The following is a 23,764-nucleotide window of genomic DNA, read 5'->3' as shown; positions in this document are numbered from 1 at the left end:
CTCAACACACATACTCTTTCTAAAACTCTACAACACCACGACATCCAACAGAAAAAATATTCCATTAGGGGGGTGTGCGTGATCGAGTGATAATTCATGATCCGCTCACCACCACCCACCCACCATCATCACTCGCGGCCGCCGTCAACCGCATACCTGAATACTGAACAGAGGAAGCCTTGTACCACATTTATTCACCATCGGGCGTATTTTCAGCACTACAGCTTAAATAACTTCTGGCCTGGTGGGCTCCACGTACCGCGAAGCACTGCCCTCGCCGCGAGAATGAAACTGCCTACCCCGAATACGAAGAAAGTATCGATAGCAGACGAGATGGCTATGGATATTCTCTGAAGAACTGGAAAGTTCACCGCTCGTGTGAGCCTGGCGAATAGGTCTCCAGCACTTATCCCACCACGACCACGAATACGAATACGTTTCGACAGCTTCATGATTCACTCGCACCCACAGGTCTCTTCAAAACGAGGTGGAGACAGCAGCAATACGAGCGCTCGTAAAACAGCAGTCTATATAAAAACGATAGCCAAAGACTTCAGTACTTTAGCGCTCCTGCGCGCCCACAGCTGTCGAAGAGGAAGAGGTCTCGAGCCTAGCACAGCCACACAATATCTAGACAAACCTCAAAAGAAGGCTACAGCTCGAATTGCGACCCGGATAGCGAACCAGATGCGCCATGAATGCGCCAACGCTAATGAGGCTCTCTATACACGAGCCCCCGGAACAGGAAGACGAAAAAATAGGTTGTGCCTTTGTGGTCGCTCTTCATAGAGGCAGATAGATTATGAAGGCGTATATAGATGAAAGACGGAAGGCTACCAATATCTTGGATTCCATGGGCTCGCGCGCCAGACATGCGGCTCGATCTATATTCACAATTAAAAGAGATAGAACGTGGGGCTTCTATATACAGGAGGGCTCAAGTCACGGCCATAGTTCCGCCTTTTCTGCGCGCAGAAGTAGCCTCTAGGAAACTACATCGTCAGGCTTCGCAGCGGGCTGGGTCCGACCCACCGACCCACCGACCGGTGGGCTGGCTTTTCCATTTTATGATTATACGATTATGAATAGAGACTGGCGTGGCCGGGTCTGAAGAAAGGGGCGCGGAGGTAACGTATCATACATGGACCATCACTCGGCCTTGTTAGCGAGAATCGGGGTCTTTGGGACAGGGCTGGGAAATATACAATGGACTCTCAGGCTTGGGTCTGATGGTTGTGGAGGCAGATTGCTAATAATTGCAAGGATTAGGTTTATTCAGCGGGTGTCAATGATAGCTACAAGCCAGGTACCTACCTACCATCCTACGACTACAACTATCTACAACACCATTAACTACTCCCCCTTAAACTCCGGCTTCCTCTTCTCCCTAAACGCCCTCAACGCCTCATTCCGGTCCCACGTGCCCACAACCCTCTCATACGCCCACCCCTCCCCCTCCTCCCCGCCCCTCCCCCTCCCCACCGCCTCCACCGCCGCCCTAACCGCCACCGGGCCCCCTCTACACACCTCCATCGCGACCTCCACCGCCCCCTCCACCGCATCCCCCTCCACCACCCGATTCACCAGCCCCATCCCCAGCGCCTCCGCCGCCCCCACCCTTCTCCCGGTCAAGATCAAATCCAACGCCCTACTCCTTCCCACCAGCGCCGGGAGCCGGTAGCACCCGCCGGCACCGGGCACAATTGCGAGCCGCGTCTCGGGCAGCCCGATTTGTGCACCCTCGGAGACGACGCGCAGGTCGGTGGCCAGCGCGAGCTCGAGGCCGCCGCCGAGCGCCACGGAGGAGATGGCGCTGATCGTGGGGATGGGGAGCGTGCTGAGGTTTGTGAGCGTGCTGCGGAGACTGGTGAGGAAGGCGTCCGTGTCGGCTTTGGTGAAGCCCGCGCGCTCCTATCATTCGCCCGCTGTCAGCTACCGGCCCCGCTGCGGGCAGGGAGTGGGGAGGAGAGGGAGGGTACCTTTAGATCCGCGCCCGCGCAAAACACGCCCTCCACGGCACTGCCAATGATCAGCACGCGGGTGTCGCGGTCCGCGCCGCTCCCAATCGCATTGACATGCTCGGCCAGCTCGGCCAGCAGCGCGCGCGAGATTGCGTTTTTGGCTTTTGGGCGGTTGAGCTTGAGCAGCTTGATTGTGCCGGTGTGGGGGGCGGGGATGGAGGTTGATGTTATGAGCGGCGGTGCGGTGGTGGTGGTGGTGGAGTAGGGGCGGCGGCGGAGGAGGAAGCGGAGGGGCGTGGGTGCGAGCATTGCTGTATATAGGAATTATGGGTATGTAATGCTTTTTCTACTTTAATTGTGGGGTTCTAGAGATGTGGAGAGGTGTTGGGTGTGGGGAGCTGTGGAGCTGTGGAGCTGTGGAGCTGTGGAGCTGTGGAGCTGTGGAGCTGTGGAGCTTAGCTGTGGCCGAGGGTAGCCGGGACATGGGCTATCACTCGGTGCTGGCTGGCTCGCGTGTGTGCTCGTGGGAGCTCTAACAATGGCAGGGGTGCGTGCATGGAAAGCCCCCCCATGCGCAGATCAACAGCTCGTGGGGCAATTGAAAGAGAGTCCATTACTCTATCTACCACAATAACACACTGCGTAACTACCGTAGATGTATAAATAACACTCTGGGCACTGTGTGATGATCCACAACAGCTGCGTATGCCCCGTACGCAACTCTCAGAACTTCACCAAGAAGGCTACGAATTCTCCCAAGATATTTCTGCCGCGCTCAAAGCTGCGTTAAAAAAAAAATTTCATCCAAGACTCCAATCTGCTTGGTCAAAAGTAAACCCCTCGACATCCCACCACTAGAAAAGCCCCTCATCCCAGCGATTACCCCTGTGCGCCACAGCCAACCACCAGTGGCAACCGCACCAGCCAATCACAAACCCCGCTGGACGCAGCCGCAGCCACAGCCGGTGACGACTGCTGCTGCTGCTCGTACTCAGGTTCGCCGGGGGGGCCCAAGAGTATTATAATAGCGACAGACCGAAGGGCAGAGAGTCCTCACTTCTGCTTCGTCTTTTCCCTCAATATTCTGCTCCATGGACGCTTTTAGTGAAACAAAAATGCCGCGGCCGCAGCCGATTCAAGCTGGTTCGTTGTCGACCGTGACAAAGCTGGCCGACAATCCGCCCTTGTATGTGAACCCGACGGCGCCGGTGATGCCGTCGCTGATACTCTACATTGTGAGGGTTCCGGGCAGCCAAGGTTAGTTGTTTTGCTGCTGTTGTGGGGTCCATCGTGGAGATTGCTCGGCGGTCCCTTTGTTAATCAGCCTCAATAGCTAACAACTGCGCTTTTAGATCTCTTCCTCACAACACTCCACCCTCTGTCCACAACAGTGACAGCTGAGGATATCAACGCCTGCATCTACTATATCCATATCCACCCAAACAGTACCGGTACCGACGCTACAAATCCTCCCCAGCCCAGTCACCTTGCACCCCGCCCTACTCACCACCGGCGATGGTCCTCTCAAAGCTTGCGCTCACCGCGCTGGCACAAGACGACTGGAACCCTCCCTACCATGACCATCGTCCGCCGCGACCCGGCCAGCGGCGCACAGTGGAATGTTGCCAAAGTCAGCCAGCTGCCACCCGTTCCAGGTAATGACGACGCCGGTAATAACGATCGCATCATGCTCGAGATTACCGCCGAAGGTTACGACAAGTTCTTGCCGCCTGCGAAGCCACCGTTCCATCCGCCGCCGTCAACGCAAGGTGTCTCTTCTCCAGGAGGGCCTGACCTTACGTGGCAGGACTTTGCATACCGGACTGAAGCGGAGGAGCGGGAGGCTTGGGAGACGAGGCGCCGCGAGCAGCTCAGGAGAGAGAGTAGCCAGTTTGGGATAAACGATTGGATGATCGATGATGACCATCCACTTGAAGAGGTGGATAGGGTGTTTAAGCGGGTAATGTCGTTGGAAGGTGTCGGGTTCTGGAAGAGAGTAAAGGGCATAGGACATCATAGGAAGAGTAAGAGTCATGATGGGAATGGGAGCAATGGTAGTAGCGGAGGTGACGAGAAAGCTGGTCCAAGGAAAGAGAAGGCCAAAAAAAGAGGGTACGTCTTCCAGGCACTTTGGGGTGCGGGTGCGGATGGTGGAATTGGCAGGTGTGGGTTCAAGGATGAAGCCGCTGGAAAGTTCTTGAAGGTCAGTATCTTTTACCATAGAAACCTTCATAACACACCAGCCAATTGACAAACCACTTGTAGTGCAAATATTACCCACCAGATATCAACTCAGCTGCCCAACGCTCCTCCCTCCTCTCAGTCATCGAATTCAAGCCCCCCTCCACAACTGTCATGTCTTCATCTTCCTCAGGCCGTCATAGAACTCCAAGCCCCTCGACGGACATCAACTCCGCTGCCCCAGAATCTATAACATCAGTAAAATCAAAGTTGGGGATGCTTGTGCTGCACAGCGATGGGCAGTACATGATGGATTTGCTAGTCGCTGCGAACATGGCAGTGTTTTGGAGGCGTTGGGAAAGCTGGGCCGCCGAAAGGTCAGCTTTGGGCGCCAGGTAGAGGATAATTGGTCTGGAATATGTCGGGATAGGCGTTCTTGTTTTCGGTGCATTGAGATAGATGATTCGGTACCTAGATGGCATTACTTGCTTTTCTTTTTTTTTTTAGTTTATCTTTTTTAGTCATGATACCAATGAAACTTATCTGCCTGATTTACGATACAAATTAGACATACGCGTCCCTTTATGTGAACTGTTTGATGTAGTGCGTTCGGAACTGATCCCGTCTCGGATCATGAAACATCTCAAACGGCTACTTGCAAAAATCCAGGGCTTCGATCCCAACTGCGACAAAACCCTGTGAATAATACCAAGGCTTCCCATGTTATCGATAACGCCTGGAAGATCCATCAACATTTTACACAACCGTGGGGGCTACTGGCACCCACCGATACTTACAATTACGAGTTGCCAGGTAAAAAATCCGCTACGTAGGTGGCAGCTATAGTTTGTTGAATGAAATCGAGCGTACTCTTCTTGAGCCTTGTAGTTCTCTGACAGCCCCGACTTGTTTTGTGAAACTTGACTGAATCCCCACCACTAAGTGGACTCCTGAATACGGGTTGGATTCTGGTGACCAAAGTAGTAGAAGTACATTTTCTGTCACAAATGTTTGTCACCGCGCGATGACCGGCTGACCTCATCCTCTCTTCGTCATTTTCAAGTACAACAGGTTTTTGCCACAGTGAGAGGCGGTACTGCTAAAAAGCTTCAAACTGTTGCTATCACAGCTCTGATTGCTGCTATCACCCCTTTAGGTCCTGCCATGAGGCTCTGTGACTTTACCTCTCCCAGAAGTCTAGAAACCCCCCCCCCTTGGGCCGATCAGCATGCCTAAAGGGCTTCAGGGAGCTGTGAGGGGCGAATTGGGAATACCCCAGATCTTGGTAGCAGCTGCATCCCCCGCAGATCCCAACCCACAACCCCGTTTTTCCCATCGAACAATCTCTGGTCGAAAGATTCTCGCACTCTACGGTATGAGTAACTGTCGATCGACTCCAGGGGGAAACGGACGGATATTGCTGGCCTTAGGCCTCCGTTGAAATCGCTGACGTCGTCGCCCTAATGACAGTATTTGAAACGGTCAGCCTCAAGATATGAGTCCGTTTATTGATGGGAATTAATAATTGACTCGGTAGTCTCGGCCAATAGATAAATTTCTTGGGGTGGGAGTTCTCAGGACTGGCTGGCAAAGACTGAATACATGTGCCTGGCGCGACATGCACCAGGCAAGGCAATGAACTTTAAACAAATACAATGTAGATAGCAAGTAGTTCTGGTTAAAAGATCACATGGGTGCTATTTTTGAAGAAGACATGGCACATACACGGCTGGATACGGAATAGGGCTTGGCACCTGTTATCAATCACAAACTATCACTCGACCTATCCACCTCCATCGATCTCTTAGTTCACGAATCACGACCTGGCCCTTTGCGATTGATTTCTCTTAGTCCCAAAAGCACATGTTGTGAATTGGTTTTCTCAATCTATTTACGAACTGCCAGCTCAACACGGTACACCTAATCCGTCCTAGTGACGCACGGACCACCAATATTCCTATTGGTACATACATATACGTACGTACCAACATCAACAGGTACAGCTGCTTGGCTGATCATGCCGCTGGACCGGGCGGTGAACAATGTGGCTGATGGAGCATCATTGGCTCATACATTCGGGAGCTTGCCGCCGAAATAGTTTCCTGCGAACGTCAGGTAGCTACCAGTACCTACTCTAGCACTGGGTGGTTCAGGGGTTGTTTCACAATTGATCACTCGCCCCAAGGAGTTCGCCCGTGGTAGATATGGTATATCTCCCTATGGCTGAGTAGTGGCGACTCTAGATTCCTCCAGTGATTGGAGGAAGAAGTGGATAGTTAAATAGTCACAGAGGCACGTGCTCACTTTTTTTCCGTACAGGTGAGTACTTAGCCGTGAGCCAGCTAGAAACGGGATGAACATAAGACTAAGCCCGAGATTGATACAGAACAAAGAAGGCACAGCTGGTATTGATTACTTGTAAAGCTGAAACGCCGTAGTATTATACTCACTCCATACTTCTTCGATTGAGTATACCAGCTGTCGATCTAGGGAACTGTTCTCAATGTTTCTAGAGATTATACGTATGCTGAAGCTTCCTCGGTGGCTTTAACTACTTGTGATATAGCTAGAATTAGAGTTTCCGGCCTGATTCCTGGCCACCAATGAAACCTGTTATTCGTTATACTAGGCCGAGGATGATGAGCGCAGCACGAATGGACGCCTGTAGCTCGTTATTAGATATGGGCCTCAAAAATAATCAAACGGTATATACCGAATTTAAAGCCCATTCGTCTCTTTGGCAGGGCTTTCTTCATAATCGGATGAAAATATTCTGAAATGATCTTGATAGTACGTACACTAGCAGCACACCATGTAGATCTTAAATTAAGGCTTTCGGCCCCGGATCATCCATAGCCCGCCTTACAAATGCGTTGAATGGGCAGTGATCCTGCGGCCTTCCTGTCAAAACTTGAGAACGTGTGGGGTAGTGCACAAGGCTTGGATTTTGGAGCTAGACCATGCATGCCATTGTGCAGAAACATTTTTCATAACAGAAAAGGCTTAAGCATAATTGATTCCCGGTTAAGGCTTTCGAAACAGGTGGGATGAAGGTCAAAATCAAGGGATCCTAGCAGCAGGTTAATATATAATCTCCTGAGATAATTCAAGGCTGTTAACTAGTTATGAGGTTAAGATCTATATTGGGAACTATCGACTAACGTTATAAATAAAGTTAAAATATAAAGGTACACACTTCTAGTCCGCCCATTGAACGTCTGTTATATGGGTAGTACGTAGATGGCCATGGAGTTACACAGAGGGCCCCGTCGACCGTCATAGAATATCACATACGTTTACGTACTGTCATTCTGGTATCACCTGCCTGGCGAGCACAGCACCACTTCATCTGCAGCTGAGCTTTCCTGATTTTTAGCTCGATATCACCGTACCTCATTTCTATGGAATGCTGCTCTAACTTGTATAGAGATGTGCAATGCTCGGTGAAGTTAACAGTTAGCTATTGTGTAGTGGTAGGTCATTTCGAATAGGTTATTTATAACCACAAGTACATATATGTGTGTGGAGACAGGGGTATATTACAATGTGTGTTACACAGGTACCTGTCTGTCCCTGGTACAGTGTAACTGTAACCTCAGCCTCACTCGTAGTACACTAGCAGTCTGCTGTAGAACTGTCTCAAGAACCCCAAAGAACAAATACACACTTTCGTCATTAAAGTATGAAGTTGGATTTAACTTCTAAAAAGCTTTCCTTATCAGAAGATTCGTCGCCTTTTGAAAAACTTGGATACACATGCGCCTTCACCGTCACGCGCGAATCAACGCAACGAGAACATTTGTTCCTAAATCCCTGTTCGGAGGCGGTGCATGTGTGGTTGTGACGCACTCATTGATCTGGGGTGTGCATAGCTGAGGGGTTCCCTTCTGAACTGGGACTCCAAAAGACGGTCGATCTGACTGGACCAGTATATAAGGGAAAGTAGCTGCATTTTTCTTCGGCCATCTCGTCCTTTCAAAAGTGATACTATTGAAAATATCATGGTATGTGATATCAAACCCCGCTCCCAATATCCGGCCTGGTCAGGCATAATGACCACGATGTTGACGTCTGCTTTACTTAGGCTTCGTTAAATTCTATCGGGGTCAAACTTATAGCGAGTGGGAAAGAGCCTACCGTGGAGTATGTAGACACCTTGGCACCATCATATTGAAGCTTATACACACCCCACGTTGATGCCATACTGTGCCGTTTGCTGACCTAGGCGGGATGAAGCATAATTGCTGTTCATGGCCTTCATGGAGATGCTTACAAAACATGGACAGCCAAACCGGAAAAGGCTGGTGGGGCAGAGGTGATGTGGCTACGAGATCTTCTACCTACAGAAATACCCAATGCCCGTATTCTCGCATACGGGTACGACTCAGATCCTGGGAGGTTTCTTGGAGGTACCAGTACAAGCATGGTCCATCACCACGCATTCACTCTGGTTTCGGAGCTATATTTCTTCAGAAGAGTGAGTTTGCATTTGATACGAGCGAAGAATGATGGAATCTAACTGTTTGGTTTTAGCGAGAACATGAGAGGAGAAGACCCATCATCTTTGTTTGCCACAGCTTAGGAGGGATTGTTGTCAAAAGAGTGAGCTTCCATCCGATGTTTGCAGAAACATAATGGAGGTAGTTATATCTAGTAAGGATCACGACTAACCGGTTTTGGTTTACGGCAGGCACTTATCTACTCCAGCAGCTGCAATCTTAGCCATAATGCTCACCTCAGGGCCATCAAGGTTTCGACGTATGGAATATTATTTCTGGGCACACCTCATATGGGTGCTGATCTTGCAAAATGGGGGAAAATGGCTGAAATGATTATTCGCTTGGTAACACCTAAGGCCTTAGTGGACTCGAATAGCGCCCTTCTCAAAACTCTCGAGTGGAACTCCGAGACGCTGCAAAATATCACAGACAACTTTCTGGGAATTTCAAGGGACTTCAAATTGTTTTTTTGCTGGGAGGAATTAAAGACATCAATACCAGGGGTGGGGAAAGAATTGGTAGGCTCTACGTATTTCTTCTGGGTAAATGTGTTACTAACTGACTTTTAGATTGTTGAATATTCATCCGCCGTACCAGAAGCACTCGCCGATGCCGGTCGAGCAGCTATCCACGCAAACCACAGTGAAATGTGCAAATTTTACGATGTGAACTCACCAGGGTGGAACATAGTGGCTGGGTGTCTCTACCATTTTGCTCAGCAGGCGCCAGCTGCCGTCGAGAGATGTTGGGCGCAGGAAACCCAGCGAAACGTACAGGAAACTCGTTATTACGTGACAAATGTTATGCAAGGTACGTTATAACCTGGTTTCGGTGACTTGTGGAGTTACGAGGCTTACTTGCAAACAGATACGGAAGAACGGCTTACGTCGACACCTGTACTTCCGCTTAACTCAAGGACATCTTCCCCAGGAAGTATGAGAGTAGTCAGAGGTGTTGAAGGCGGTTTTATTCAACCAGATGAGATCTCTGAGTTTGGTGAACATTATGAATCGGCAAACACCTCCCATAGTATGTGGCCCTATCAAAAATGATAATATTAAAACCACATTAAATAGTTTGAATTTACTAACAATTTAACAAGATCTTCTTATCAAGAACACACCTTTTGTTAAACCTCTTTCACTCCAAGAGAATAAGTACTTTGAAGGGGGAGATGACGAGCTAAAAATAATCCATTCAATACTCACCGACCCAAATAAGAGGGTAGTGAGCATATCCGGAGTGACTGGTGCAGGGAAAACACATCTCGCGCGGGAATACTTTTTTCATAGAAAGTCGGAATTTCCTGGAGGCGCATTCTGGATCGACTGCAAACACATTGGGGATACATTATCTACCGAGTCACTAGATTTGGGGTATTGCATGATAGCCGAAGAGCTTGGATTATCAAACCAGCAGAATATCAACAAACATCAGAGCGTTGATCCAAAATTGAGCACCCGATTTGAGGTAAACAATTGGTTCGACAAACACGATGGGTGGCTACTCGTACTTGATGGTGCGAACGTGGAAACGAACAATGAAGTTAACCTATTATCAGAGTATGTCCCCAAAAGTAAAGGCGGAAGCATTATTCTTACAACCCTGAATTCTTCTTTCGCTGGTGCTGCCCGCTTGGGAAGCCCAGAACGACTAGATCTTGGACGAATTACAGAGGATGAGGCGGTTAGAATGGTTATGCATTACAGCCAAATAAACTCGCCGTCCGGAGCCGAGATTGAGGCAGCAAAGAAGCTAGTGAAACATTTGGAATACAACCCATTAGCGATTCAATCAGCAGGCAGCTACATCAAAGGGAAAAAAGTATCAGTATCTGACTACTTGAAGAAATATGAAAAGCGGCCATTCGTCGAAAGAGAGTTTTTAGAGCCCTTTCACATCATATTTGATCGTTTGGACATTCGTTACGAAGAGGCTGGAAACCTACTGCGCCTGATCGCATTCCTTCACAGAGAAATACCCGTTCAGATGCTGGAATTCGGTATAAAATTCATACCACAGAATATCCAGGTTCTTGCGGGGGACGCCGATAGAAGGGACTTGAATAATACGATTGGTCACCTTTTGGCATATTCGATGGTTGATAGAATCGGAAAGCAATCTGACGATGTTCAAATCGACACATTGGTAATTCACAGCGTTGTTCAGGAAGTGTGCATTTCTCGATTACGTAAAACGCCCGGTGAATTGAAGAAATGGCTTGAATTAGCGATTGGGATGTATTGCAAGTCATTCGATACGATGGAATTACGGCAATATCGCGCGAGATTTTTGGTATCGGATTATCGACGATACGAACTTCATGGAGTGAGGCTTCTAGAGCACGCAAACAAACACAAACTTGCAAAGGTAGAACTGGAGAGGGTCTTGGAGAAGCTCAGAGAGGCTATCAATGGTGATGATCAAACGGAAGGGCCCAGAATTTCTATGTTCGCCAGTGGTTCTGATAGCGCATCTGAGACTCCCTCTGCGTCACCGGAAAGTTCGAGGCACCCAACTTGGAATGACAAGCCTGGTGTGGCCAGACCAGCAGGAAATTCACAGATTGGATCTATAGATAGGCTTCAGGAGTATTTAAACCAGAAGGAACATTGGAAGCGTCTTGCGGAACATGACACTTCCTACGACTCGGATATCGAATACCAGCCAACAAGGCGTCCGCATCGAACACATCTTCCAAGACCCAGGACAGGAGAAAGGCCCTATACTTTTCGTTACGAGCCTCCGGGGATACCAAGAAACGGACAAGTACGTATACCGATGTATTCTAGACCGCTAGATTCACAACTTGTCACTGAGAATGCATCCCCTCAGTACATGAACTCTAGACGCACCAACGACCAATCGCAATTCGCTGATACCGAGCAAAACTCACCTCTTAACTCTCGTGCCTATTTGAGATCATTGTTGAGAACACCATCAGGTTTTTCCTCTGTTATCTCCCCATCTCAATATAACTGGCCATGGCATCGCAATCATTCCTCCCCTCAGAGTGCATCCCTTCAATCGCCTTCAACATTCGGGCAAGCACCCCAAGGAAATTCAACATTTCCTATATCCAATGGGGTTCAAACTCCGGTTAGAGGAAGATCCCCTGTTAGAAGAGGCTGGGAATCGCTTTCCAATATTCAATTACCCATAGACCAGGTGCCAAATTCTTATAGTGGAGATGGTCTGCATGCACCTGTGTACGACGACGATTCTCTGCATGCTGATCCAGAAGAGTTTCCTTTTGGTGGAAGTGGTGGCCCTTCACATTATCTGCCCCCACGAATCAAAACACCAGTAGATTATCAGGGTAAAGGAGGCATCCTCGACATGCCATATGAGCCTTCGCATACTGTGGCTGTCAACCAAACAAAGCCATTCTCGCCCGGATTCTCACCAAGCAGGGATCTATCGAGCTCTCCAATTGCGAGAAGTATTGTTGGTCCGAGATACGATAGGCCGCCTTCAGCTGCATGGTCGGAGCCTATATTAGAACATGAAGACGATTTCTCCCCACACCCTTCACCTTTCGGTTCTACAAATATGATAAGAGCACGATCCTCGACGGCAGCAACAAATGAGAGGTCACCTCGTGTTTCTCAGTTACAAGGCCTGGACTTCAGGGCTAGTGTGCAGGCATTAGGTCACCAACGATCTATCAGTGGCGGAGGACGACCTTTGCCGAGATCCATGGTACACCCAGTCCATAGGATTGTCTCAGAGCCATGGCAAGTTTCCTCGACAGAGCCAAACCAGGTCTCTCATTCGCCTGGCTTGGGTATTGATGGCCTTCATATCCCATTCGGACTTCCAGAAGTCACTGTCGCTCCGCACTCACCAGATATCATGCCCTCCGAAAGGTTCGCAGGTGGAATGCTAAGATTAGATCAGGATGAAGATCTACTGCGCGGTGAACATCATTTGGGTGAGAGAAGAAGTTCAGTGCCTGAAAGAGCCATTGAATTAGGGTCTACAGATATGCAAAGATCCATCAGCGAGCCAATATCGGGGCTTGGCGTCTCAATAAGGCGAAGATCTCCACTCCTGGAGCAGAAGTCTCACAACGACTAATTCTGGAGTTTGAAGAGTGGAATTTGAATTTGTCTACTGGTGCGCGGATCTCTATAATCTGTTGGTCTCTCTTATTTTTATTTTATTTTTATTTTCGTTTTTCGTTTTTCGTTTTCGTTTTTCGTTTTTCGTTTGTTTAAAGGGTAGTTGCATTTTCAGGGACTTGGCAATGATTATGGGTGGGCTACGTCGCGCGGAGTTCTATATATTTGTATTTCTTTTTGGGTTATCTGGTATGATCGTAACGTTTGGCATCGTGGTTTGGCATTGAATACTTCGCTTGCCAGCGTGTGGGCATGGGGCGCGAGCTTGAAACAAGGGTTATTTGAATGGCATAACGGCGCCTCTCCATAAAAATAGTCCTTGACCCTAGCAGACGCACTTTCTGGTTCATATGCCGGTAAGTAAGTATATCGGGAGTTGGAAGGGCTAATGGTTCATGGTGTTAACTTGCGAGTGATGGTTTGTGATCCACGGGCAAAAGTAATTTATATGAGTGTATATATGCGCTTTTTTGCTTAAAAATCCACCATTCATTCAATAAAAACTTCCGAGTTCGTAGTATATAGCTGTAAATTCTTTGGGAACGCGAATATGATTAACTCTCCCTCACCTCACACCTTGCCCCACGCTAGTACTATGAACACAGAGTAAACTATTATGACTTTTTGAAAAAGACACTTTCTGCTTTCCTTCGTTGATTCGGTGGAGTGAAAGGACGATTGATGCGGCATAATTATAGGATACGTATACCAATGCGGTATATTGTATTGCCATAACTGTAAGGTTGTATGCAATTAATGAATTAAACAAAAGAAAGAAAAAAAAAGTGCGGTATATTGTACCGGGGCTGATCAACGACCATTCCTTCGCTCTCTACTCTCCTTCAAATAAAATTATGCCGGCACAGATTCTTGAAGTTTATTTGTTTTATAAATCTATTTATAAGGAGTTTTATGCTCATTGTGGGGGTGAGGTTTTGGGGGGGGGGGGGGGGTCTGGCCCCTCGGTATTGGCGACTAAAGTTGGAGCAGTATGTACAAAGTGACGTACATGTAGTTGGTGGCAGGAGCTTCTAGAGGAGCGCTGATTGCAATTATACATGTAACCACATGGCCTTAACAGTTTTTTGGGGAGGAAGAGAACTGAATTGAAAGTGGAGATCATATATAACGGATTATTTACACAAACACACCAGGCAGCTACGCATTCACCTACTATTCCATATTACATCAATCCTCGTGCCTCTTACTTACCACCTCCAACACCCCCTCGTACTCTGGAAACCATCTCCTCGTCAACTCTGCTGTATACTTTCTCAACCTCTCACTTCCCAATACCAGTTTCAAAAACTCTGGATTTCCTGGCTGCCCGATCGCATTTTGGAGGAACCCACAAAGAATCATATCAATCAACGTCGGCTCGCTTCCATGAAAGAATTCTATCCCCTCTAACCTCGCCTCGAGACCTTCAACCCACTCCCGTACCAGTCGCTCCCGCTCCGCATCAGAATGCCGGCCGAAACCATTCGCCCACATCGCGTTGGTGATATTCCGCTTAAGGTAGAACCCGAGTAGCCACTGTAGTGGCCACGGGCCTGGAAGGATAGATCGAGAGGCATAGAAGTTGGCGGGTATGCACCACCGCTGGTACACAATCACTGGATACAGCAGCTCCTCCGTCCATGTCTGCCACGCTCTCGAGTCTGCACGCTGTGCGGCAGTGAGCCGACTATCTGGATCTGGGACCACACCCTTCTCAATGAGCTCCCTGACGATAAAGTGGGAGTCTGCAATGGTGTCCGTTTTCTCGCCGTCTTTGAAGAGCTCTATGTACGGGAGTTTCCCTTTGGGTGCGGATGTGGGTTGCACAGTGTGAAGCGTATAGTCGGTGAAACCTGTTGCGCGGAGGAAGGTTTCGAGCTTTTGGCAGTAGCCTGAAGGACTAGGTCTATTGACGGGTTGGGGGAAACCGTAAAAGCTGATTTTAGTGGACATTCTGGCAGTGACGTGAGTATGAAGAGACGGATGAATAGGGATTCATTGGCAAGATACCCTATATTTTATATGTAGGTGTCTTCACTGGGTTTCTTGAGTCGGGCAGTGCATAGCCTAAAGAGGAAAGTATGTACCACGATGTCGTATACAACTCAAAAGACCTCACGAGCAAGGATCAGTTGATCAACTGATTAATTTGTTGGCGCATCTACTGATCTGATTACCTAGGCGACCGCGAGAATTCCTCTGCTCAGCCTCGAGAACGAATGCTAAGCTGCTGGCACATCAATGGAGATCATCTCTCTACTTTCCCATTAATCTTTCTACGGGTTTTAATTAATCCAGGCTTTGCATGATTTTCGTTTTGGTTTTACACATACGGAGGCTGTACAGCTCTATTCAACCACAGATTAGTCTTAAAAGTACCGTTTAGTTACGCTAGACACGATTTTCTCCCATATTTGACGGGGCACCTATGCATTACTACCTCACGTATTAGATAAAGTTTAATTACTTAAATTTCCAGTATATATTGTCTAGATATAATAGAGATATACAGGCAAATAAGTCCCTTCAGAATAGTCTTGGAAAGCACTAATGAGATGTCCCAACCGAGTTCTCAGTTTTACAAGATCCCCATGATTTGCCAATTGAGGATTTCATTCTAGAATCTATCCAACCGAAACACTGGAGCGGGCGGAACATCATAAAGAAAAGCTTCACTGTTCTTGATCACAATTTCTCACTCGTTACAATGTAATTTCGCATTGACGAATATATATAGGAGCGAGAGAGAAGAAGAAAACATATAAGGAGAACAAGAAATGCTTATTTGTCTACATTAAACAAACCATCACCCTATATATACTTCAGACACTCCGGGCACTCACAGGGATAGATCTAGGCACGACTCATGATGCTGCCGGAACGTATGGACTAACTACAGCCAGCCATATCTCAGCGCGCGCATTTGATCGAGGCTCAGTTATAATAGATGCACACACTCAATAGAGGCATGGATCTTAGTTATCTTTGGGTATATCTTTGGATCGTTTCGCGATACCCTTAAAACCTCTAAAGTCTATATCTGTATAAGGTATATTGAGTTCCTCGTCATGGTTGTCAAACTATTGTTATCCTGATGTTAGGGATCTAGGTTTTTCGCCACGTATTAGGAAACTTACATTGGCCAGGAGTGGGCCGAGCAGTATTTTAGACACCTATCTTGATATTAGAAAGTTCAAGACTATCAAGAGGAGCTGGATTTTAACTTACAGCAGGCCATTTACTCCCGTCTGGATCACTCCATTTCTCCTGGTCAATGGTATGAAGCTTGTGATATTCTACATACGAAAACATCTATCAACACTAACACTGTGGGTCTTTCAATAGTCTTTTTTAACGAACCTGGTAAGACACAATCTACACGGTGTCCTATATTCTCATGGTCGTCTACGAATTGAAGGAATCTTTTCGCGCCTTCATCTGCCCCGAGACAGATAAATTGGAACGCGACCGCTATTTCAAACGTTTATTAGGTCAGACCTGGGTTTAAGAAATTGGGCGAGGAACAAACCTTCTTCTCCTCCTTTTTCAGGGCCAGACATTAACCGTAAAAGGCATCTCATGATTACCTTGGTTAGCAGACCTACTTCCTCGCCCTCGATCTATGAAATAAGGTATTAGCATTAAGGTCTTTCCTTAACAAGATAACCTGGGAACTTACAATTCCATCGGTGAAGGTCAACACAAGGAGCGGTTTGGTCATAGTCATGTCCCCGCCCGGCCGCGGTACAAACTCATCTAGGACTCTTCTTTGCAATTCTGTGCCTATCCTTGAAACCCCTGTGTATGGCGACGAATCTATTATACTCTTGACGTGATCCTTTTTGCAGACGTTTATCCCTCCCTCGTAGTGATTCATAAATCGGATCGAATTTACTCCTTTATCATTGGCAAGCTCGTATATCGCACAGATCTGTTCGATAAGTTTTTCAAGGTTTGGAAGGAGTTTAGGATCTGTTTTCATGGAGAAACTATCATCTAAATACCATTAAAAATTAGAAAAGAATACCCCAGTAGTTCAAGAAGTACTAGACTGTCATATACAAACCAATTAATATAACAATATCGTAGAGCGTAAGTATAATAAGATTCATTGCAATCTCGGTTCCTGGGCAGCCAAGCCCCACTAAATTAGTGAACATACTTACGGCCCTTTCCGCAGACGAGGTCAGTAGATCGTCTTTGATTATTCTGGCCAGCCCCTTCGATTCCTTCTTGATGTGATCCCTGAGCCGCTCTGAACACTCTTCACTTGTGGGGATTCTGGGTGGAGCGGCTGGGGGCATGTCATTAGGTGTATACTGGCTCATCTGTGTGTTGTTCTTGAAGAATCTTCTTGTTGGCTTCTTAGCTAATGGATGTAGACCGCGTTGTTGTACTTAATATCGGTCTTAGATTCTGTAGAACGGAGAAGAGGAAGTTGGGGGAGTTAGAGCCAATTTAATAAAGATTGAAAGTTGGCCTAGTGAGGCTCGGCCCTCAAAGCCTTTATGTACCTACACATCAGATGATTAAATTGGTTGGTTCTCGGGAATTCATTCGCTATTGGACGCCTTCTTTAAGCGGGTAAAAGACCGCATATCATAGTTAGCATGAGCCATATCGTTCCCCATTAGAAAACGCTTTAGATTCGATAGTTCCATTTGTTCGGCTGTGATAGACTGGTTCTGCATGGAGAGAAATCTAGTGCTACATATAGGTTCAATTCTACTCTAGAATCCTTGATACCTAAGGAGCAAGTAAACTACATTACTTAGTAGGTAATTGTAACCCAGACAGCACAAATCTTGGGTTTAAATACTGCTTGTCCGGTCTAGAAACATTTGGTTTATATGAGATATGGTGCGCACACTCTTAAAGGTGGCTGCAAGGTGAACTCCAAGGCCAATGAGAGGGCTTATTCCTAGCCACTTTGCTGTATTCCTGCTTTTGAGGGGGTATAAATGGGTATAATATGGTATAATACTGTTCCACTTTGCTCAGTCTTGGCGCTTTTTACATACAAAAATACACAATTTCAACCTCTGATAACTTTACAACCCAGACAGATATCAAGAATCTGCAATGATAGAACTAAACTTCATCACTAGTACTAGAGTTCTATCATTACGCCTTTTTTTTTTACCATTTTTCGTTGCAAAGTTATCAGCCATTGACATTTCGTCGCGATCCGCTACCTTTAAGAGTGGGCGCACCATACCTACATGTACTTATGTACGTATATGATAATAATACAATAAGCCATGTAAAGGCATACATACGTGTAGCTATGTAGTAGTAATACATTACATCATAATACCTAACTGAAATTGAGCGCGTGCACTGCGCGTGCACTGCGCGTGTTCAAGTTTCGTGGTTGATTCGAACCACGTGGTTGGGCAATTGAACCACGCATAGCAACATACATAAAAACTAATAAGTTCGATTGGCTATGCCTATATACATGTATCTATGTATGTACACAAAAAGTGGTACCATATTAAAGTCATTTTGATAGAAACTTTCTTCCGATTTCTCCCTCCATCATTATTATGAATGGTTGTAGTTAGAGTAATTTGGTACCATGGTTGATATTTATATGACGGCCAAATTAGGAATGACCAGAAGTATTACGAATTGTCCGGATCCACTATAATAACCCTCTCCAGAACTACAGCTTGCTCTGACCCTGCCCCACTTGGTTGCCTTTCTTGCTCGCCTGACCCCTGTGGCTGTCCTGCTGGCTCTACGGGCTTGGGGGGTGCATCAGGAAAATGTGCTTTTATTTTGTGTGGGTAATGTGTAGTGATTTACTACACCGTTAATGTGCTTTGCGCCTGCTAAATATTTAGGTAGGGAAATGAATCAGGTAATTGGGGAGGGGGGGGTTGTATGGGGAAATGAATCGGGAAAGTCGTCTGTAAAGTTGTCTGTAAAGTCGTAGTTAGGGAATAATGATCCCTTTTCCCTTGTAAAAAGGGATCGAAAAGGGATGCAAAAGGGGCTATAAAGGGACCGTAAAGGGACCGTAAACGGATATAACAAGGCATATTTTCGACAAAAATACAGCATTAAAAATCTAGTAGTGGGTATGATTTATAGCTATTATAACCTTGATGGGAGTCGAACCTAAGCCTCTAAATTGATATTAGACACATTGACTGGTACGCTATCTGTTCTGATAACAATTTATATTTTGAGCCTATTTTCAATCTACCTATCTGATGGGAAAAGGGATGTAAAGGGGATATAAAAGGAATAATAAAGGGATGGAAATGGGGACCCTAAAGAATGTTAATGAATCAGTTAAATACATCGTTTGTGACATTTACAGGAGGAGCCTTTAACTATAAGCACATTAGCAAGCACATTTCCCGCGATGATTTGTGTGGGTAATGTGCTTATTGATTCGTTTCCTAGGTGTTGTGGAGTGGTAGTAGATTTATTGAGTTATCTGTCTCCTTTGCTGAACTCTCTTTCTTTGGAGACTGTTCTGCAGCTGGTTTCCGGCTTTTCCAAACAACACATAGGGTAATAAGAAGAGTAACTATAGTTGTGCCTACCGTTATCCCCAATACAGAACCCCGTGGCAAGTAGAATTTATGTGGATTGTTTTTCTTCTCATCATCCCTAGCCATTCCATAGAACTATGCCCAATTTCTTCGTTAGCAACCATAATTGAACCAAAAACCCGGCCGCTTTGTGACTTACGGAAGTGAAAAATCCAAGCGGCAAAAATACAGTTGTCAGGAGTGTGAGCATCGACATAACCTGCCGCTGACTTTTTAATGCGCCGACTATAGGGTCTGTTATGGCTGCTGCCCTGGCCGCGGCGTCTGCTTCCTTGGTAGCCCCTATAGTGTCTGTGGCTGCTTTCCTGGTAGCGTCTATAGTGTCTGTGGCTGCTTTCCTGGTAGCGTCTATAGTGTCTTTGGCTGCTTCCTTGGTAGCCCCTATAGTGTCTGTGGCTGCTTTCCTGGTAGCGTCTATAGTGTCTGTGGCTGCTTTCCTGGTAGCGTCTATAGTGTCTGTGGCTGCTTTCCTGGTAGCATCTATAGTGTCTTTGGCTGCTTCCTTGGTAGCCCCTACAGTGTCTGTGGCTGCTTTCCTGGTAGCGTCTATAGTGTCTGTGGCTGCTTTCCTGGTAGCGTCTATAGTGTCTTTGGCTGCTTCCTTGGTAGCCCCTATAGTGTCTGTGGCTGCTTTCCTGGTAGCGCCTACAATGTTTGCAGCTGCTTCCTTGGTAGCGTCTACAGTGTCTGTGGCTGCTTTCCTGGTAGCGGCAGCTGCTTCCTTGGTAGCGTCTACAGTGTCTGTGGCTGCTTTCCTGGTAGCGGCAGCTGCTTCCTTGGTAGCGTCTACAGTGTTTGCAGCTGCTTCCTTGGTAGTGTCTTCGGCCAGCGCGTTTAATAGCTTTTTTCAACATCTTTTTCTTAGTAATTCTCGAACTTAAATTTAATTAATAAAAGGAAGGAACGAATACGTTTCTCTTTGATTTTCTTACAGTCTCAAGTAAATAGTCAATTCTTTCGGAGAATTCTACTAGTCCCTTAACAATCTCCTCGATTCTCTTAAGAGCAGGAATTATTTGCTCTCCCGTGAAGCCGAGTGATGAACTTATATTTCCTATATCTTGTTATAAATGAATTCTTTGCGTTTTCGGTGGTAATAAATATATATACCGTAGAATTTTTTGACATCTCCTAAAATGTCAATCTGTGATTGCACCACTCGCTTCGAGTTTTTGATATCCCTCTCAAGTCCCCGGGTATCTCTAGTCAAGGCTTTTTCTTCCTCTTTGTCCCTATCCCCCAATTCTAGCTTCATAATACACTCATCGATTTTGGACTCCTATTCAGTCATTAATACCAAAGTCCGCTTTTTTATGTTTGTCGGCCAGGAAACAAATATTTTCATGGACCTCTCGTTTGAGAAATATAAGGCATCTCTTTTGTGAAAGGTCCAGGATATTCGAGATGATATGAACCAACACTCGGAACATGCATACTCTTTCCTGACATCCATAGAGGGGATGCGGTAGATCAGAATGGTTGTCCTCTTTAGACCTAAACATCGCTATCATATCTAATATTGACATATGCAAAAGTTAGCCCATTCCTTTTCATCATGTTTACGAAGGGGTGTCAATTCAAACCGTTAAAGAATATCATGAGCCAAGCTCTATGCACCCAAATCTCATTTTCGCTATGGTACGTGCTTTGGATTGCCCCTTTAGAACTATACTCGGATAAGCTCAGGCTTTCAGGCTCACGAGCTGCTCTATCCCCAGATGAGGGATCCCTAGGTGAGGGATCCCTAGCCTTTCTTATCCCAAAATAGGGCATTACAAGAAAAAACACCAATATTGGATTTAATTTTGTAGATTCGTCCACACCTCCAACATCAGGTAGAGATATACCAACATCTAGTGTCTTACGGATATCAATATCCTTCGACGGAATCAGTCTCTTGATATGATCTTTTATGGTTGTGTCCCAACCATTTTTGTCTGCCATTGCATCTACAAACTCCTAGAATTTTCAAATGAGATCTCGCCGAAAAGCTCGGAGCTGGGACACATACCTCACAATCTCCGTTAGAGCACTGTCGAGAGTCTCTAATTTATCATTTAGCGTGTACGATAGAATTAAGAATTAGACGAATATACTAACATAATCCGCAGTGAAGATGAATCGACTTCAGGCTCATGATCAGGCTCATTTGGTTGCGCTGATGCATTCGAAAGTTGCCCACCTGTGGGTTGTCCGATTGAAGATTGTGCGGCTGAAGATGCATTGATTGTGTCACCCAGGTTTAACGGTATCTTGAGCCAAAGCTTTTCATATAGTTTGCCTGTGGATTCTATATGCTTCTTCGATTTATCTTTTTCGTATTGTCTCATTGTTACTGATGCATTTTCTGATCTATACACCCTTTTCGGCGAAAGATCGTAGTGGTAAGATAGTGCTGTCCGCGAACTCACGTCCTCGAACGCATTAAGGATCGTGATTTGGCGATTATTTTGAAGAGGGAAGTATCCTTGGTCTATAAGTCCCATGTCTGCTGCTGGGCCTACTATATGAAGTTGAAGTAAAATTAGTTTTGAGGCGAGGTATATTCTTGATAAAGTTTTCGATATATCTTTGCTGTGTTTTCGTGTGTGCTTATATAAAGTGTGGGCTCTGTGCACTTACATTTATATCGCTCAAGGCTGGTATTTATACTCAGTGACAGGATTTTCGCTTTTTGTGTCACACGTCTCATTTCGTACTAGGGCCGCTAGCTCTGCATATATGAAATATATGCCCCACATAGGCATAAGTTCATCTGATCAATCTATGTAGCTTGCGGTTTGTGCGAACCATATGACGGAATTAAGTAGTTACTTTAGAGAACCTCCGATAAAGCGAACTACAGCCCAACAGGTTCCAAAGTGAGACTCACCGATGTATCAGTTGCATTGTTCGAATAAGGAATAGATAGGTATGCCTTACAGCTAAAGTCATCATAATCTAAGACAAAAGTAAAAGGGGTTGGCTACTCACTCAGCCAAAATGCCTTGCCCTGCCAACAAACGCCATCCAACCGCAGAGCTGACGCAGTTGCAAGGCTTGTTCTCGCGATACTTATGTAGGACTTCGGCCTTTCCCCTGTCTGTGCTGAGAAATTAATTGGTAAAATAATTGTATTGTAGGTAAATGCTGCGTTCTTGCACTAGAAATGTGTCCCATGAACGGCATGAAATCGACACCTAGCGGATACAGTAGGCAGAGAAGATTCAGCTAGTCCTCTTCTCCGATGTTTATAACTCGTCATGCCGTAATAATCTTGAATCGAGAGCTTCCACTATAAGAGCGGTGGTTTAAGGTGGTTGTTCAAGGTGATCATGATAGAATCAATTGCAACTAACCAAAATCTGTTATCAACGTTGTTATCTATGTGTTTACTTCTCGAATTGCTACTACTCGCGAATCGTTTCAGGGATACCTACATGTACTTTACATACATGTACCTACTGCATTGCACATCTTCGAGCTTCTACTCGGGGCAGGCAATAAGAACCTGAAAATGCAAGCTGCAAGCAGGGACTCAATTTGGTGTAGCTTTTCGCCAGCCGCGAATCAGAGGTCGTTACCATCAAAAGTCATTTTCAGGTTCTTCTTACTCGGGGCAGGTAAAAAGTACCGGACAATGCAGGTTTTTGGTTCACCAATGGGTGTGCGTGCTAGGCGTGAGCTACTGCAAAAAACCCCAGAGACAAAACTTGCATTGTCCGGTACTTTTTACCTGCCCCGAGTACCTGCCCCGAGTACCAAGATAGCCGCGTATTTCCCAACTGTCCGTCCTGACGCGGTATCTAACTGGAGCAGGTATATATGTGCCTAGAGTACTCTACATAATTCTGCGACGCTTTTCTTTCTCCCCTTCCCCCTCCCCCGCGCATTCAGCCGGCTTCCAAGGCACATACAGTAGAGTACAGACACTTTGGCGGATGAACCTGCCTGATGGTGGTCTGTGTTTTGAGACCAATAGCAGATCTAGAGCTCACTTTGGCGATCAGGATCCGCCATCGCTCCACGAACATAATTATGCCTATCAACCGAGGCATGCAAGTATCCGGCATTAGCACCGTGCGATATGAAGTTATCCGGAGTGCCGAAACCCCAGTTGACTCTAGACAATATTTTTATCCTTGTTGATAGCAACCTACAGTACGTCCAGCCAGAACCCTTCCACAACTTTAAAGATAACTACTACTTAGCACATATACTGAAGCCTCATAACGGTTGGTGTAAAGCCTTCACAAGATTTGCTCTTAGCTTGATGACCACCTATATATGCGGGCGATCATGATCATACATCGGAGCTGTATCTTTTTGTGGTTGATACCCTCCATAGGAAATCGGCTTGTTTTGATGTGTCACATCGATTAAACGGGCTAGTTTTGCCCTTTATTGTGAGAATTGCGGCCTAGAGACTCCGACACATAGAACCGAACTTA

At 46.3% G+C, this 23,764-nt stretch overlaps 7 protein-coding genes across 7 annotated transcripts; 2 read left to right on the top strand and 5 right to left on the bottom strand.

Moving 5' to 3' along the window:
• Window positions 1-1,353: 1,353 nt before the first annotated feature.
• H6S33_013108 (uncharacterized protein) lies at window positions 1,354-2,270 on the bottom strand (the record flags this gene model as incomplete). The annotated part of the gene is made up of 2 exons (XM_044844480.1): window positions 1,354-1,911; window positions 1,980-2,270. The coding sequence occupies 2 exons, from the start codon at window positions 2,268-2,270 to the stop codon at window positions 1,354-1,356; spliced, it is 849 nt and encodes a 282-aa protein (XP_044694817.1).
• Window positions 2,271-3,076: 806 nt separating this feature from the next.
• Window positions 3,077-4,541, top strand: H6S33_013107 (uncharacterized protein; the record flags this gene model as incomplete). Its single annotated transcript, XM_044844479.1, has 3 exons — window positions 3,077-3,218; window positions 3,314-4,164; window positions 4,227-4,541. 3 exons carry the CDS (start codon window positions 3,077-3,079, stop codon window positions 4,539-4,541), a joined length of 1,308 nt encoding a protein of 435 aa, XP_044694816.1.
• Window positions 4,542-4,785: 244 nt separating this feature from the next.
• On the bottom strand, window positions 4,786-5,762 carry H6S33_013106 (uncharacterized protein; the record flags this gene model as incomplete). The annotated part of the gene is made up of 5 exons (XM_044844478.1): window positions 4,786-4,878; window positions 4,940-5,034; window positions 5,327-5,339; window positions 5,417-5,602; window positions 5,673-5,762. 5 exons carry the CDS (start codon window positions 5,760-5,762, stop codon window positions 4,786-4,788), a joined length of 477 nt encoding a protein of 158 aa, XP_044694815.1.
• Window positions 5,763-8,143: 2,381 nt separating this feature from the next.
• H6S33_013105 (uncharacterized protein) lies at window positions 8,144-12,721 on the top strand (the record flags this gene model as incomplete). Its single annotated transcript, XM_044844477.1, has 9 exons — window positions 8,144-8,146; window positions 8,227-8,285; window positions 8,379-8,619; window positions 8,676-8,744; window positions 8,833-9,159; window positions 9,211-9,451; window positions 9,509-9,670; window positions 9,744-11,410; window positions 11,477-12,721. The coding sequence occupies 9 exons, from the start codon at window positions 8,144-8,146 to the stop codon at window positions 12,719-12,721; spliced, it is 4,014 nt and encodes a 1,337-aa protein (XP_044694814.1).
• Window positions 12,722-13,953: 1,232 nt separating this feature from the next.
• H6S33_013104 (uncharacterized protein) lies at window positions 13,954-14,718 on the bottom strand (the record flags this gene model as incomplete). The annotated part of the gene is made up of 1 exon (XM_044844476.1): window positions 13,954-14,718. The coding sequence occupies one exon, from the start codon at window positions 14,716-14,718 to the stop codon at window positions 13,954-13,956; it is 765 nt and encodes a 254-aa protein (XP_044694813.1).
• Window positions 14,719-15,740: 1,022 nt separating this feature from the next.
• On the bottom strand, window positions 15,741-17,093 carry H6S33_013103 (uncharacterized protein; the record flags this gene model as incomplete). The annotated part of the gene is made up of 7 exons (XM_044844475.1): window positions 15,741-15,845; window positions 15,903-15,938; window positions 15,994-16,061; window positions 16,126-16,236; window positions 16,295-16,385; window positions 16,445-16,761; window positions 16,832-17,093. 7 exons carry the CDS (start codon window positions 17,091-17,093, stop codon window positions 15,741-15,743), a joined length of 990 nt encoding a protein of 329 aa, XP_044694812.1.
• Window positions 17,094-19,064: 1,971 nt separating this feature from the next.
• Window positions 19,065-21,820, bottom strand: H6S33_013102 (uncharacterized protein; the record flags this gene model as incomplete). The annotated part of the gene is made up of 8 exons (XM_044844474.1): window positions 19,065-19,109; window positions 19,326-19,409; window positions 19,474-20,175; window positions 20,267-20,388; window positions 20,445-20,613; window positions 21,186-21,293; window positions 21,346-21,379; window positions 21,435-21,820. 8 exons carry the CDS (start codon window positions 21,818-21,820, stop codon window positions 19,065-19,067), a joined length of 1,650 nt encoding a protein of 549 aa, XP_044694811.1.
• Between the last annotated feature and the right edge of the window lie 1,944 nt (window positions 21,821-23,764).

Source organism: Morchella sextelata, assembly GCF_020137385.1.
Source record: "Morchella sextelata strain SCLS chromosome Unknown scls_9, whole genome shotgun sequence".
Taxonomy (NCBI): domain Eukaryota; kingdom Fungi; phylum Ascomycota; class Pezizomycetes; order Pezizales; family Morchellaceae; genus Morchella; species Morchella sextelata.
Note: the sequence above shows the minus strand (reverse complement) of the source record. Positions and strands in the feature narration are given on the sequence as shown.